Here is a 14,823-nt window from a genome sequence, read left to right as displayed (position 1 = left end):
GCTTCTTGTGAGATCGTATAATATTATATATAAATTGAGTTCTTAAGAAGAAAAGCTGAAAAGGTCAAAAGAAGAAGATACGTTTAAGATGAGTTCTATCTAATCACAACTTCATGTAAGTACGTGCGTCATCAAAACCCAATTTTGATGAGCCTCTTTGGCTCATTTTGATTGAACCGAAAGTTGTTTCGGCTTTAAAGATAAGATAGGAAAAGCATAAATGCCTCAGATCATATATATGTTTTTCTCGGAAACCAACCAGAGAGTTTTGCTCTTTTAGGGTTATATGCCTTTGTGTTGTGCATACGGCATCTATCTAATATCTTCATCTTATCATCAGAAACCAGACCTGTATATGCACCGTCCTTCATGAGACAAATTCCTTTTGTAAAAACTAAGCCATCTCAAAGATGGAACTTTTTGCCTTTTTCGACCAAACCATTTGAGGGGAAGATCTTATACGATTCATCTCTATCAATATTACTTCAGATATATATTCTGATAATGTGAGATATTTAAGTTAACTGAGTCTTGTCATGTGGCTACTTGAGACTCGTGTGGTGGGCACGATCTAGGCGCATTGGTCTCATGGTTGTCTCTTTCTGCTATCTCGAGTTGTCTCTTTGATGTTTAGAAGATTATGGCAATAAAATTTTTTTTTTGGCTAAAACACAGGTATCCTCCTATTGGAGGCAATCCTATTCGAGGTACTGTCGGGTACTAAATGTGGACACATCTCACAGCGGGAATTCAAATCTTAGTTCATCACGTTGTGAGAGACTAGTCTCTTCTATTAGACCCAACCCCGTTAGTATTGTGGCAATAATTTTTATTTCAAATTTAAAATCAACGAAGCTTAATATCTCTAAGATAGCCCACTAGCCGGAGTTCTCCTTGAGTATGGACCCAGCCCAAAAAGATTATAATTTTATCCCAACCATTGATTAATTAACCATTTTTCTTTTTCTTTATAAGCGTAGATATCTTCTTATCAAGGATAATCCTATTAGAGATATTATCAGCCACTAAAAGTAGTTGGCATCTAACTTTAGATATCTGCATTTCAACTAATTGGGATTGAGTTCAGTCTCAGTAGAAAAAGCGGCAAGTGTTTTTAAAACAACCACTGGCTTTAATCAGTGTTTATTAAACCAAAAGAAAAATAGTGCAAAAGGGGCTTATAGAAGCGTTTTTCTTTTTCTCTATAAAAGATCTATTTTGCATTAATTATCGTCTTATTTTATTTATTCAAATTTGTATTTTTATTCAAAAAATTGAATTTAATATATGTACTAATTCATCCAATTGTCATCCCTTGAAAAAATGCGAATGCGTAATCACGGTCACTTTAAATCCTGGGAAAGTGATATGGAAAGTCGCTATTAAAGGTTTCTTTAGACCGAATTCAAATGTTATCTTTTTTTTTTCTTTTTCCTTTTCTCCTTTCTTCTGGAGCTATAAAGGTCTGACTTCTTCAACAAGAAATTGCATGCGAAAGAAACTCAAGTCACCTGAATTTGTATCCGCACCATTTAAAATTAGATTCTAATACTCCTCCGGTCCTAAATATAGAACCTTTTTATAGTATAATTTATACTATAAAAATGGTTTTATATTTAAGACCGGAAGAATATTTAACGGACACTTTTATAGGACTTAAATTTAGCACAAAACAATATTTTAATATTTATAAATCATTGATTAATACTTTTTTAGTGCAACTATTTGTCATTAGGTATTAATCACTAATCTAAGCATATCGTTTGGCCATGGCAAAAAAAAAATCACTTTTTTATTACTTGTTCTGCAGTTGACGAAGTAATTCTCCCGGCATGCATGGTTATTATTTTTCGTTTCCATTCAAAAAGTTTAAATAATCAATCTTATTTAAAAAAGTATCAATTTTTTAAAATTGAACTGGGATAAATAAAAAGCAGAGTTGAATTGAATTAAAAGAGAACAATAAAAATAATCTACAAATTAAAATGGAGACAAAAGATAAAAATGGAAGTGAATTTATGTTCGCAGAATGAAAGGAAAGGAATATCGTATCCAAAAAAAAAAAGGAAAGGAAAGGAATATATGTGCGTGTGTGTGTGTGTTTTGTTATTTTATTTATTGGCAACAAAAAAAAGATGGAAAAAGAGGAGGAAGATTGAGGGAAGGTGAGTCACAACTTCCTTCCAAATATTCCTCAAGCTTTAACCGTCACAAAACCATTCACATGATTCTCTTTTTCCTTTTGCTTTATTGCACGCACCTTCCCGAAAGTTAACAATAAGATAAAGCCAATTCAACCATGCACCCCATTTAATTGATCATGATTTCTTTTAATTTTTTTCGTAACCTTTTAAGATATGTCTCTATGTATCCAAGATTTTAGCCTATTGTATTTAAATCATTCTCATTTTATGTCATGTTTTATATACTAAACTAGAAATTTCTCCCTCATACGATGCACAATTAACATATTTGATTAGATTGAAAATTCTAATAAATTGCTTTATTTATTGTACCTCAAGATTTATCTTTTATAAGACTATGATTTTTTTATTCATGCAGATTGAATTTAAATTAGAGATACAGAATTTAGATGGAATAGATGAAAAATTAAAATTATTTATTTATTTATTTCTTCATTTAAGCCTCCAATTGACATACTATTTACTCATGATTTTTTTTCATTTAATTGAATATATTCAAATCCCAATTAAGATATTATTCGAATTCAAAATTAATTATTAATTTCTTCATTTGGGTTTCCAATTGAAATTCTATTTACTTATAATGTTTCCTATTTAATTTAATATATTCATATCTCAACATGCTATTCAAATCTCATTAATTTAATATATTCAGATTCAATGATATCATGCGCTACTCATTTTTAAATGAATTAGATATTATAAGTTTTCAAGAATATAATTGGTTGATTGACTTAAAAATTGATGGGTTTAATTTTGATTTTTGATTATCAATAAAATTATTAATACGCACTATATATATTCTCACACAAAATTCAAAGAACATTGTGTGAAATTTAGTGATAATCAAAATCGCAGGCCATTTCAATTCATTGGATAATTAAGTGTTTAGGGAACAAATGCTTTGAGATTACAAGTACGGTGATTATCAATATCATATCTATTACAGAGAATAAGTGCGCCGCCTGGTCAATTTTTCTTCAACACGTGTCATTCATTTACAAACTCAAATAAGTTATCACATATAGATGTGTTGAAATTATGAAATTTATGAGACTATTTAAACACCTTACAAATAGAGAATATTTTATTTAGCAAAAAAGAAAGTCAGTTTTATTAATCACAAAAAATTAGTACAAACACCAATGACAAAAAGGCGAACCATACAAAAAAACTCAAAACCCAAAACCAAAATAAAACCTGAAGATAAGAGAAGTTTTGAAGTCAAAAAAATTAAATGTGTATCGTATAACACAAATTACAACTAAATAATTTTTTTTTAAAAGAAAGAAAGAAACAACAAGGGCTTTTTGACAAAAAAAAGGGAGAATCCAAAAAAATACTTTTAAATTTCAAAATTTCCAATCAATTTTATTTGCTATTTGTATACTTCAATAACAATTGATAACATTTCAGGAACAAATGTCAACACATTCTTGATTTGAAATTTTAAAAGTATTTTTTAAAATTTTTCCAAAAAAAACTAAATTAAAATAAAAATTCCTATAATAAGCGACTCCTGGGAGGAGCCTATCTATTTTTTTTTTTTTTGGGGCCAAAGGAGGACCCTGTCTAATTAAGGGCTTTCTCCACGCTTTGTTTCCTTGAGAGGGCATTAATATCTAAAATTAAATATATTTTTTGCCATCAGTATCTAAAATTAAATTGATAATTAGATCTAAATTTGACAAAGACTTTGTTTTCTGGCCTGAATCATGTATCATTGTTTCTTATGTAAAGTTGACTCATTTATTGTGTAACACATGATTAAATTTGTTTTGAGTCATTTATGAAAATAAAAAATAATTTGAGCCATCAACATTTTCTTTCAGTGCGTCACAACTACAAATGAAAAGGAACTCATCATTACATCTATAACTTTGTTTTATTAGATAAATTCAACAATAATGCAAATTCTTTGTTAGAATCAAAGAAGATGATTAACCCATCGTTGTGTTTATAAAGATTAACCCCAAGACAAATCCTCTACAAATGATCGAAATTCACATGTCTTTCAAAGTAGATATGCCAACATCAAACCAGGGAAAAGGCAATAAAACAATTAAATGACAACTTAAATATATATTATTATATGTAATAATGATTAATCAGAGACAGAGCTGCGGGCTACATGCAAAATCTTGCCGCCGCCTCAGCATTTTACACACCAACCAAAAAAAAAAAAATTACACATTGCTGGGTATTTTAATACGAACCAGCGACTCCATTACACTTTACTGATACATTTTGACAAATTCCCCAACCCCACCCAAAAATTTTAAATAAAAAAAAAATCTCACATAACCATAAACGTCACTTTCACTCTTTTTTCCTAACTGCCCCTACTCTTACCGTTGTTCCTATTAAGTTCTAGCTAACCTCAAACTTCCCCGGTAAAATGACCGAAAGCTGAAGGCGTGTGAACCTGGACCGGACAAGTTAAAATTACAAAAAGAACCATTGGCGGAAAGGTAGATATATATGGCTAGACACGGAAATTCCTGCCCATGAATGTCTGGCCAAACTGCCAATTAGGGGGTGCCACGTTCCAGGAGGTGGAGGTCCGCCTGTCGCTGCCGGTGACTCTAAACGAAAGAGCCTGGCCTCCCAAATCGGCGTTGGATTGCCAGTTTTGCCCCCAGTTGCGAGTCATGCTCATCCAGTTTGTCTTAGATCCTTTGATGCTTGCGCGCACAATATCCCCTGCACCTCCAACGTTGGTGATCAGCACCAAGTTGAAGTAACGGAAGCCGTTGATCGTGAATCTGATTCCCCCTCTCTTTCTGCATGCCACTCTGTATATAAACAAACAAACAAATAAATTTTACTTTAACAGAATAACCTGATTTTTGGTTAAAAAAATGATGCCTATTTTACTAATATGCCCTTGAGTCCAAAGAACCAGATTTACGTGTTGGAATGATGACTATTAACATGACCGGAAGGCTGTTGGCGGGTTGTTGCTTGTTACAGTTGGAGGTGAATTTGGTAAATTGAGGTGGGGATGAATAGGCGTTTGAAGGCGAAATAAGGAGAGGGGCTTTCACATTCTTTGGCTGGTTCTGTGCAGGAAAACGACGAGAACTTGAATCGGGGGGTTTTTTTTTTTCTCAGTAGTTTGTTTTCCAAGAAAATCTGCTGAAAAGAACAAGAGCAAGATTTTCAACATCTTTTGCTATTGTTGATCTGTTTTGTCTGGTTCTTCGGTATCGAAAATGGAAGAGAAAAACTGCGGATGCGGATTTCATCATGCAGGGAACTTCGGTAGCGAGAATCAGAGATTCACTTTTTTTTGACTCGTTCAGGAGTCAGCGGAATAAACAACTCAGTTCAACACGCAGCACCAAAAGAAAAATAATCACTAGTCAATGAATAGTTGAATACAGGGTGTTCTGATCATCATCATAAATTATGAGATTGATTCAGACCATTTCAAAATAACAGCAAAATTAAGGAAGCATGTAAAGAAAAAAGCTAATTCACTATCTTCTTAATGTTTGAATGTTTCGCTCTCGTTTCTGAAGATCCAACAGAATATGGTAATACATACACACACAGTATAGTGTTAAAAAGAGTATCCAAACAGAACAGAGAAGTAAGAGGAGGAAGCGGTCAACTTACCGGCGGTAGCTGACGGGAACGATTCCGGCGCGGTATTGAGCGATCTTAAGGAAGACAGGCATGGCGAGATCGAAGTGCGATCGAGGGGGGTTACACCATCCTCCATTGTCGCTGGAGAGAGCGAAGTTGGGAGGGCAGAAATTGGTGGCAGTGACAATAATGGCAGGACTTGCAGGGTTGCACCATTTCTGGTCCTGGACGCACTTGATCTCGAAGCACGCACCACAGCTGAGGCCATTGTTGAACAGAGCAGTGCTCAGAGCCGCTGTGTTCACTCCATAGCCCTGGCTGTACAGATTCCCGTACCCACAAGCACCACCTGAAATCATTAAAGTGCCAAATAATTAACAACGCTCATTGTGTGAATTGTTTGACGAACATGGAGGAAACCTCTGTCATGAAGGAAATTGAGCTCAAATTCAAGGTAAAAGAGAACGAATCCAGAAATTGTAGGTGCAATAATAATGTTTAAGAAGAGAATAGCAAGAGTTAGTACCCATGGTTCCAGAAGCATCACTGCCGCCATAGAAAGTGGCGTGAGCCGCGAGCCATGGACCGCCGGTGTAAACTCCGGGGATTCGAGCAGTGGCGGCGGCGAAAAGAGAGAGAAATGTGGCAATGCAGAGAAGAGGCATTGTGGCCATTGTAGAGAGAGAGAGAGAGAGAGGTTTCTGGGTAGGTTGTGTTGGTATGAAGAGAAATGGAAGGTGGTGTGAAGTGTGAAGGAGAAGGGTACTTATGGAGGGAGGCCAGGGGGCGAATCTTGTCGCTTTTCTCCAATTACTTTCTTCGTCTCTTCCCCTCGTCACATGCATTATACTACACTACTCCTCCCGATTAGTTAACTAATTTGATGGGATTAAAAAAATTAAATTAACTATTTAATTTAAATAAATATCATGTAATGTTTCTAAAAATATATCTATTTTAAATAAATATCACGCAATATTCTTAAAATATATTTTTCTGGTTCTAAATATAAGACTTTTATACACGTGCGTATATTTAGGACCGGAAGGGTATCTATTTTAAATAAATATCACCTGATGTTTCTAGAATATATCTATGTGATATTAAATTATATGTTAAATTATAAGATAGATAAACTAGTTTTAAAAAAAGTTACAAATATGATTAAAAAAATGAATTAAAACCTTACATTGAGAATCAAAATCAGCTCAGCTCCTGTATTTAGGACGAAAGGAATATAAATTTTGAAAAATAAGAAAGTTAAATCATAAGTTAAGCAGATCTGTGTTAATTTTTGAAATTATGTGGATATTTAATTGATTTTCCTATTTGATACAATATTCTAGTAATTGTTTTAAAGTTATAGAGGCATCCTTGTGATTTAAAAATTTATATAAATATACGAATAACTTATTCCCAATAAAAGAATTTTCAAGAATTTTTTGTATAATTTTTAATAAATTAATATATAATCCTCTTTAATTACAATTTTTAGTCCGTGTTGCTTACTACCTTTTCGGGATAGCCAAATTGAAGTGTGAAGAGAATATACTCCTCCGGTCCTTAATATAGGACCCAATTGGTGAGTTGATTTTGGTCCTAAATATAAGACCCATTTCTCATATTTATCAATTTTCTCTAAATTACCCCTATAGATACTCCCTCAATCATAATCAAGTGTAGAAGAGGGAGGGGGTATTAAGAAAGATGATTATGGTGTTTTAGGAAAAACATGTCACATTTTTTATAATTAACTAACTTACCTAACTTTCTTAATCTAATCAAATTAGTTAAATGGGTCTTATATTAAGGACCGGAGGAGTAATATGTTACTTGACATTCTTCTCTCTATTTCTGTTTTTTTCATATCTTATTTATCCTTTTCCTTAAAGCTTCAATTTAATTTTCGTTTAATTTTCAACTGATCTCGATCCTATACATTAACAAGAACATTTAAATTTATTAATTGTTAAAATTAAAAATAATCAACCAGCAACAAATAATAAAGTAATAGAACTACTTCAATTCACATTATAGGCTGTAAATTTCCATATAATTGGAAGATTGTGGGTTTAATTTCATTTATAACCATCATGTTGTTACTAATTATCTCTTTAATTAAAAAAAATATGATGCCTAGTCTCACACGTAATTAAAATGGAAAGGACTTAGGTCATTCACTTTTTTTTTTCCCCTTACTTCTGTATTTAATTACATTTTACTTTAAAATGAATTTTGCAAACTTGAAGATTTTTTTTTTTACTTTATTTTGTTTGGTACGTAAGAGGAAAATAGGGCAAGTTGGAGTTCAATTTGAGCGTACAGACAAGTGAAATCACATGATTATCCATATCGGAATAAAAGCATCTCAAAATCGAATTTAAGATATAATAGAGAAGACCACCTTTTGATTTCACAATGAAATCTAAAAATGGTCCTCCATGTCTTCCACAAGCATGTTGTCAAATCCATTGAGCTTCCTTATTCCGCAGAGAAAGTATAGTAAATCTCTGCTTTTAATGCAACTTTGTTCTGAAAAATATATATTATTTATAATATAAAAATTAGATAACTAATTAGTGAGTATTAAAAAATTAATTAAATTAGTTATTTATAATAAATGACTGTTGTTTTCCCTAAAGTGCATCTATCAATTTTGTATATTGAAATATATTTTTATGTAAACTCCTTAACATATGTAATTATTATAAGAATTATTTAGATACAAGATGGATAAATATTAAAAACAAGATAAATTTGAATATTATATTTATGACCAAATTGAATCTCCGACTAGCTTTTGTATTAAGAACAAAAGATAATATATAAATATATTATTGCTAAATTTATTCGTGTTATCAAAATAAGACGGTGAATCATTCTTAATTTGCCAATAAAAAAATGGATGAATGACAGTGAACATAATGGAATCGTTGCAATGCTAAGCTAAGTTCTTTTACGAGTTTTATTAACCGCAATAATTATTTTCTTATATTAAAAATAAATATGAAAGATATTGTTGAATTTTTTGTGGGGGGGCAACATCTGCTTTCTCTCAACTTGTTTCATGTAGAACAAAAATCATTCCCATAAAAAAAAGAAAGAACAAAAAGCAATTAGTCGCCGTTTGGACTAATTTAATTAATTTGAAGCGTTACCATTAACTTTTTTTAATTTTTTTTTCTTTTCTCATTCGCAAGTGGGTTATCGTCAATCATTTAATATTAAAACTAATATTCAATAAATTATCATTTCTTTCTTGTTTTAAGGCTAAATTATCCCATTAAATTTTTAAAAAAAAATTGTTAATAGGTTTTTTCGAGGGTTTTTTTTTTTTGGCCTAAGCTGTTAGTGTTTGTACTTCAACTTTATTTTTTCATATTTATAAAATAGCCTTTCTTTGGAGGGGAGAGAAGAACGGAATCAATTTTTTTTTAATATATCGGAATCAATGTTACTCCTCCAGTCATAAATATAAGACCTTTCTACTAGTGTATATAAAGATTTTACATTTAAAACCGGAAGAGTATTATTTTATTAAATACCAATATGAAAAAAAGAAACAGAGAGAAAGAGAGAGAAGTGCATACAAAAGGACAGGTGAATAAAGCACATAGTGGTTTAAGTCTTTATTAGTTTATTAATATTTTTTCTTTTGACTTTATAGCTAGAAAAGACACAAACAGCATAAGATAAAAGTAATCACGAAACCCAACAAGAATTGATCTAGTTGATAAGGAGTTGGTTCATAACCTATAAGGTCGTGAGTTTGAATCCTGCTGCTGATGTGAGGATCCTGTTGATGAACAATCTGTAAATACTTCTGTAAGCACTCTCTGAACCTAGATATATGCCGTAGTCTAGTGAATCTCTGAGACCTAACTCATCTAAACTTTCGTTTACCAAAAAAAATCACGAAACGTTGGAAAGTAAAAAGGAAAGGAATCAAAGTACTTTCACCAAACAAACAAACAGAAAAACAAGAAAGAAAAAGAAAAGAATCAGAAAACAAGACTAACTAAAACCTTGACATTGAATGAGAATTCATTATGTTACTAACTAACTAGAAAAGGTGCAAGGAAAACGCAAGCCTAGAGCCTTGACACTGGCTATAACAAAAAGAGAGAGGGCAAGCTGTCATAAAAGCATATTGGAATAATAATTTATATATATTCAAAACAATTAATTAACGTAAGGGAATAATAATTTATATATATTCAAAACAACTTATGTTGGCATGGGTAATGGGAACCTTCATCACACCTAATCAAGTGGTTGAAAATTTAAATTTTAACACACCACTATAAAAATCTAATTAAAAGATGTCTTTTTTTGATATCAGTCCATTTATTCTTATTAAGATGAATAAAGTAGAACCCATCATTTTAATGTTATTTTTCTAATGCATTCAGCACTTTCTAATATTATTTTTTAGTTAATTATACTCAACACAATAATCTTATTTATATTTTGAAATGTTAGATACACCAAAAATAATATTAAGATACTGACTATAATTAGAAAATAATATCAAGCTGTTGTATGTTGTTATAGCCTAATAAAATTATCAAATAATAATCTTATTTTGTACAGAAACACACACACACACACATATCACTCTCTAGTTTCTATTGCAAAAGTGTCGAAGTGTGCTAAAGACAAATACACCCTCGTGTATCCTCAAAATTAGTGTATATATCTTTATAAATCCTCAAAATTCACAAACCGTCAAATAAAAGATGAGTACCTTAAGTTGTAAAAAAAAAATCATAAAAAACCGCCAAAATAAAAAAAAATTATAAATAGAGACCCATAATAATATTAGCATGGGTTTTGACAATAATTCTTATGAATGAGTAATTTTTTTTATTTTGGTGGTGTTTTTTACGATTTTTCAATTGTAAAAGGGTTTTTTTTTTTTTGGGAGGCCTCTCAACCCGTGAGCATGTTGTTTTGGTCCCTGCGACATGTCGTTTTCTCTTTTATTAACAGTTAATTTAAACACCGTAGAATAAATGGATCAACAAGTGAATGCTTCACTTCTTATATTTATATTTTGCCATGTCATTAAATTACTCTGATCCACCTCACCCCCTTCTGGCCAAAGCAGAGCTCTAGCTAACTTGACATTTCATATTGTTAAAAAAGTTGACACGTAAATTTCTATAATTTCACTTTATTCTTAATCAGTCTTTATTGAAAAATGATCACCTCACCTTTTTCCCCCCTTTAAATTTGATTTTTTTTTCCGTTCATTAGGGTGGTCTTTGACTAATATATAATATTTGGTGGTGAATATGAAGATATTGGCAGAGTAGGGGGAGAAATTAGCTGAATTGAAATTGCTAGTTTGTTTATTGGTTTTGTGTAAGGGATATGTTCTTGGATGTATGATAACAAACTGCCCATTAATTTTACTTTTAGTAGGCATCATGCTTTAATGGCTCTTTCTCAGTTTTGGACGGCTAATATGAAAACAGGTTAGTTTTGATGGAATATACTTTTTTGGCTGCATGTTTTGTTGTTTCACCGTTTGTGGTTGATTCCTTTGAACCACTTTAAAAGGAATTCGGATCAATGTTTTGGAGTTGCATTAACCAATCAATTAGAATTTGACTTTGATTGTAAGAAGTTCCCCAGTTCTATGGTTTTTGGTTCTTTTTTTTTTTCACTTAAAAGTTCAATCAGGTTGTTGATTGAATTACTTACTTCTACCAAAATTTTTAATCACTAGGCTAGATAACTAATTTAGATATATTAAAAAAATTATTTAAGTTGATTATTTGTAACAAATGTGTTATTCTTTTTAATTATGTATATTGATTGAAACCACCATTTGATAGAAACTACCATTTGATAGAAACTCTTTATAATAAATACTCATCTAATGCTAAATATAAGACTTTTTATAAAACTAATCAAGTTGTTACTGGTACAAGGGTCTTATATTTAAGACTAGAGGAATAGAAATATTTTAAAGAAAATTTATAAATTTAGGATACAAAATATATTAAGATCTTATATTTAAAATTAAATCTAATTTTTAATTATTTATTATATTAAAAATAAAAATGTTAGTAAAGGGCTGGGTCCTTGTGCTCTAATTGCTACAGGTACATTTTATTTGTACTTTTAAAAAAAATCCTTCTTTTTATTTTTATTTTTATTTTTTCACTAATATTTTTATTATTGGAGGGCATAAATTAAGAAGTGTTCAAGTAGAAACTAAATCATAATTTTAAAAATAATTTTATAATAAGTAGGTGTATAAAAAAAATTTTATCTTGACTTCCTGAAGATATTTTTTTTAAAAGTGATTTTGAAGTATCCACAGCTGATAATGCCGCATGGCGCTGGTGCAGGGGAAGGGATGGGGCAGGGTGACACGTAAGACATGGGAACTTGAGAAGCGACCCACTTACCGACCAACCAGATCTTGAAGATATTCCACGTCAGCACGTGATCTCACAACCAACCACACATGCACACACGCCTTCACACGTGAACCTGCCACCAACAGCGCTGCCGCATGTCTTCTCAGTTAATAGGATCAAATTCAAATTATTCAATCTTTTATGAAAAAATATCAAAAAAAAATTATTAAAATTTAAAATTTAAAATCAATATTAGTTACTATACTAAAAAAAACAAATAACAATATATTCTTATAGTAATTCCTGATTTGAAATTTTAAAATTCAACAATCATTTTTTGAAAATTTTACCATCTTTATTCCCCTATTTTTTCCAATTGAATTAATAGAATTGTTATTTTAAAATTAAAAAGAAAAATACTACCTCCGGTCCTAATTATAAATACAAAGCGATTCTACTATTTTCTCATTCCTGAAACTCAATATAAAAATTTAATCGTAACACATTTATACCTATCGCGAAAAACTAGTAATTTGTTTAACAAGTCCTTGAATTATTTTCTAGAAGTTGATTGAAAATTTGAAACAATTACCTTTGCGGTTTTACCCTTTCTCCCCAAAGCTTATCATGATATAGTAGTACTTTAAAAGAGATGGGACGGCCAAACATTTGCCCTTTTTATTTTCAAATGCCAGCTATGCAAACCTTTTAAGGTAATTAATTTGTGCAGATGACTTACTAAAAAAAAAAAAAAAGGATATGTCGTCCCAACAATGCATGTGAACCTATCCTCTCACTCTCTCTCTCTCTATATATATATATATGAGATATTATCTATATACTCCTCCGGTCCTAATTATAAGACCCAATTGACTTATTTGAGGAGATTAAGGAAGTAAGTTAAATTGGTTATTTATAATAAATAAGTGTTGTCATTTCTAAAATATCCTTGCTAATTAAGTATATTGGCTAAAACTATCATTATTAAAAGGATTATCTTGGAAAAAATGCATAAATATAAGAGAGAAAATGGATTTGGTCTTATAATTAGGATCAAATAAAAAGTCAAATTGGGTCTTATAATAAGGACCGGAGGAGTATTAAGAAAGAATAGCATTCAGTTCAAGGAAGTTCAGGGAAGAGATTTAATTATTTTAGTAATTAAATTTTTTCATTACGACCTCTTGATAATTCTCCCATATATTGATGTATTTTACTTCGTTTGAGATTTTCATGAGACTACAAGCTACAAAACAAGACGGCCATCCCAAAATCAAATAATTGAGATCTTCTTTGGACCGTTTGGAATAACTTACAAATAGGTTTTTAATTATAATTTACGAAATACTAAATAAATATGTGAGATAAGTTTTGTCTTAACTTATGTAAAACGTGTTTATAAGTATTTTTAAATGTTATTTCAAATAGACCTTTTATATTTTTCTCATAAACATTATAGTGGGCCATGTATAGTCGGCCCAACAGTACCAATAAAGTTTGTGATGAACTTAAAGAAATGTGTTGGGGGAAAAATTAAGAGTGCATTTGCTTGAAAAATTGTACAAACCTTGTTGGAAAATAAAACTTTTAAGTTGTCGTTTGAGTTGAGTTGTGTTAAAATTATATAATTACTTCCTTCCTATTTTGAAAATAAACGTGAACGTGTCTCAAACTAGAAATATAAGCTATCTTAATGAAATTTACTCAAAAAATAATTATAAGCTGCTCTGTTCGATTCTTATTGTATAGCACCTTTTAGTCAGAACTAATTAATGATAGATAATTAAGTTATTAATATTATATTATCTAATAATGAAATGAATTTATGATTTTGCCCCTATGTAAATAGAAAACTTTTGTATGTACCTTACATTCTCCCTCAAATTGAATTTCAATAGTGATGATATTTGATGTAGATTTGTTTTGAAAGTTTTCACTCAAAATTAATATTGTCTTGAAATTTTTTTAGTTCAATATCGTTCTAAAAATTTCAAAACATAGCAATGTTGATGGATAAATTTGTACCTTAATCTATTGAAAAAATTTAATTAATATCTCAACAAGTAAATTATAATAACTACCACTCATTTTTCTAGAAAATGTCTTATTAACAAGGACGAGAGGGAATAATTAACAATAAAGGTAAAAGTTGTAGGGTTTGACTTTTTGAAAATGCAGTATAAGACACTATTCTTCGAGGTTGAACATCACATGGGTACCATGATTATATATTGGAAATAAACATAGAGAGAGAGAAATTATTGTCTTCAAAGTTGGATTATGGTTAATGATTAATGAAAATGAGGTGCACTAATAGAGATCTAATCATAACTTGTTATTTACTTAAAAGGGGATGCATGTGCGGCCAACCCCTTTCTATAAGCCATTTGCTCATAATTAATTAGCAACATAGCTTCTCATGTGTAACAGTGCATTAATTATCACGTTCACTTGAAACATAAGTCTCCCTAAATTATTATTACTTGCTTCGTACCATTTTGGAAAACATGCATGAAGAATCTATATAAAATTTATATTCATCAATATAAAACTAGTACTATTCAATCACAGCCTTTTATATCATGTAAATATCACATTAATGTAAAACGGGAAAAAAAAATACCAGAGATCAATCTAATGGTATGTTTATTGAA

The 14,823-nt window shown here is 30.6% G+C and overlaps 1 protein-coding gene across 1 annotated transcript; it reads right to left on the bottom strand.

Annotated features, from left to right (window-relative positions):
- Window positions 1-4,266: 4,266 nt before the first annotated feature.
- LOC114739659 (expansin-A4) lies at window positions 4,267-6,507 on the bottom strand. The gene is made up of 3 exons (XM_028927741.1): window positions 6,322-6,507; window positions 5,826-6,144; window positions 4,267-4,999 (listed from the first exon to the last, which is right to left on the bottom strand). Exons 1-3 carry the CDS (start codon window positions 6,467-6,469, stop codon window positions 4,690-4,692), a joined length of 777 nt encoding a protein of 258 aa, XP_028783574.1. The 5' UTR covers window positions 6,470-6,507; the 3' UTR covers window positions 4,267-4,689.
- Between the last annotated feature and the right edge of the window lie 8,316 nt (window positions 6,508-14,823).

Source organism: Neltuma alba, unplaced genomic scaffold (assembly GCF_004799145.2).
Source record: "Neltuma alba isolate B1F8T4 unplaced genomic scaffold, ASM479914v2 tig00002863_pilon, whole genome shotgun sequence".
Taxonomy (NCBI): Eukaryota; Viridiplantae; Streptophyta; class Magnoliopsida; order Fabales; family Fabaceae; genus Neltuma; species Neltuma alba.
Note: the sequence above shows the minus strand (reverse complement) of the source record. Positions and strands in the feature narration are given on the sequence as shown.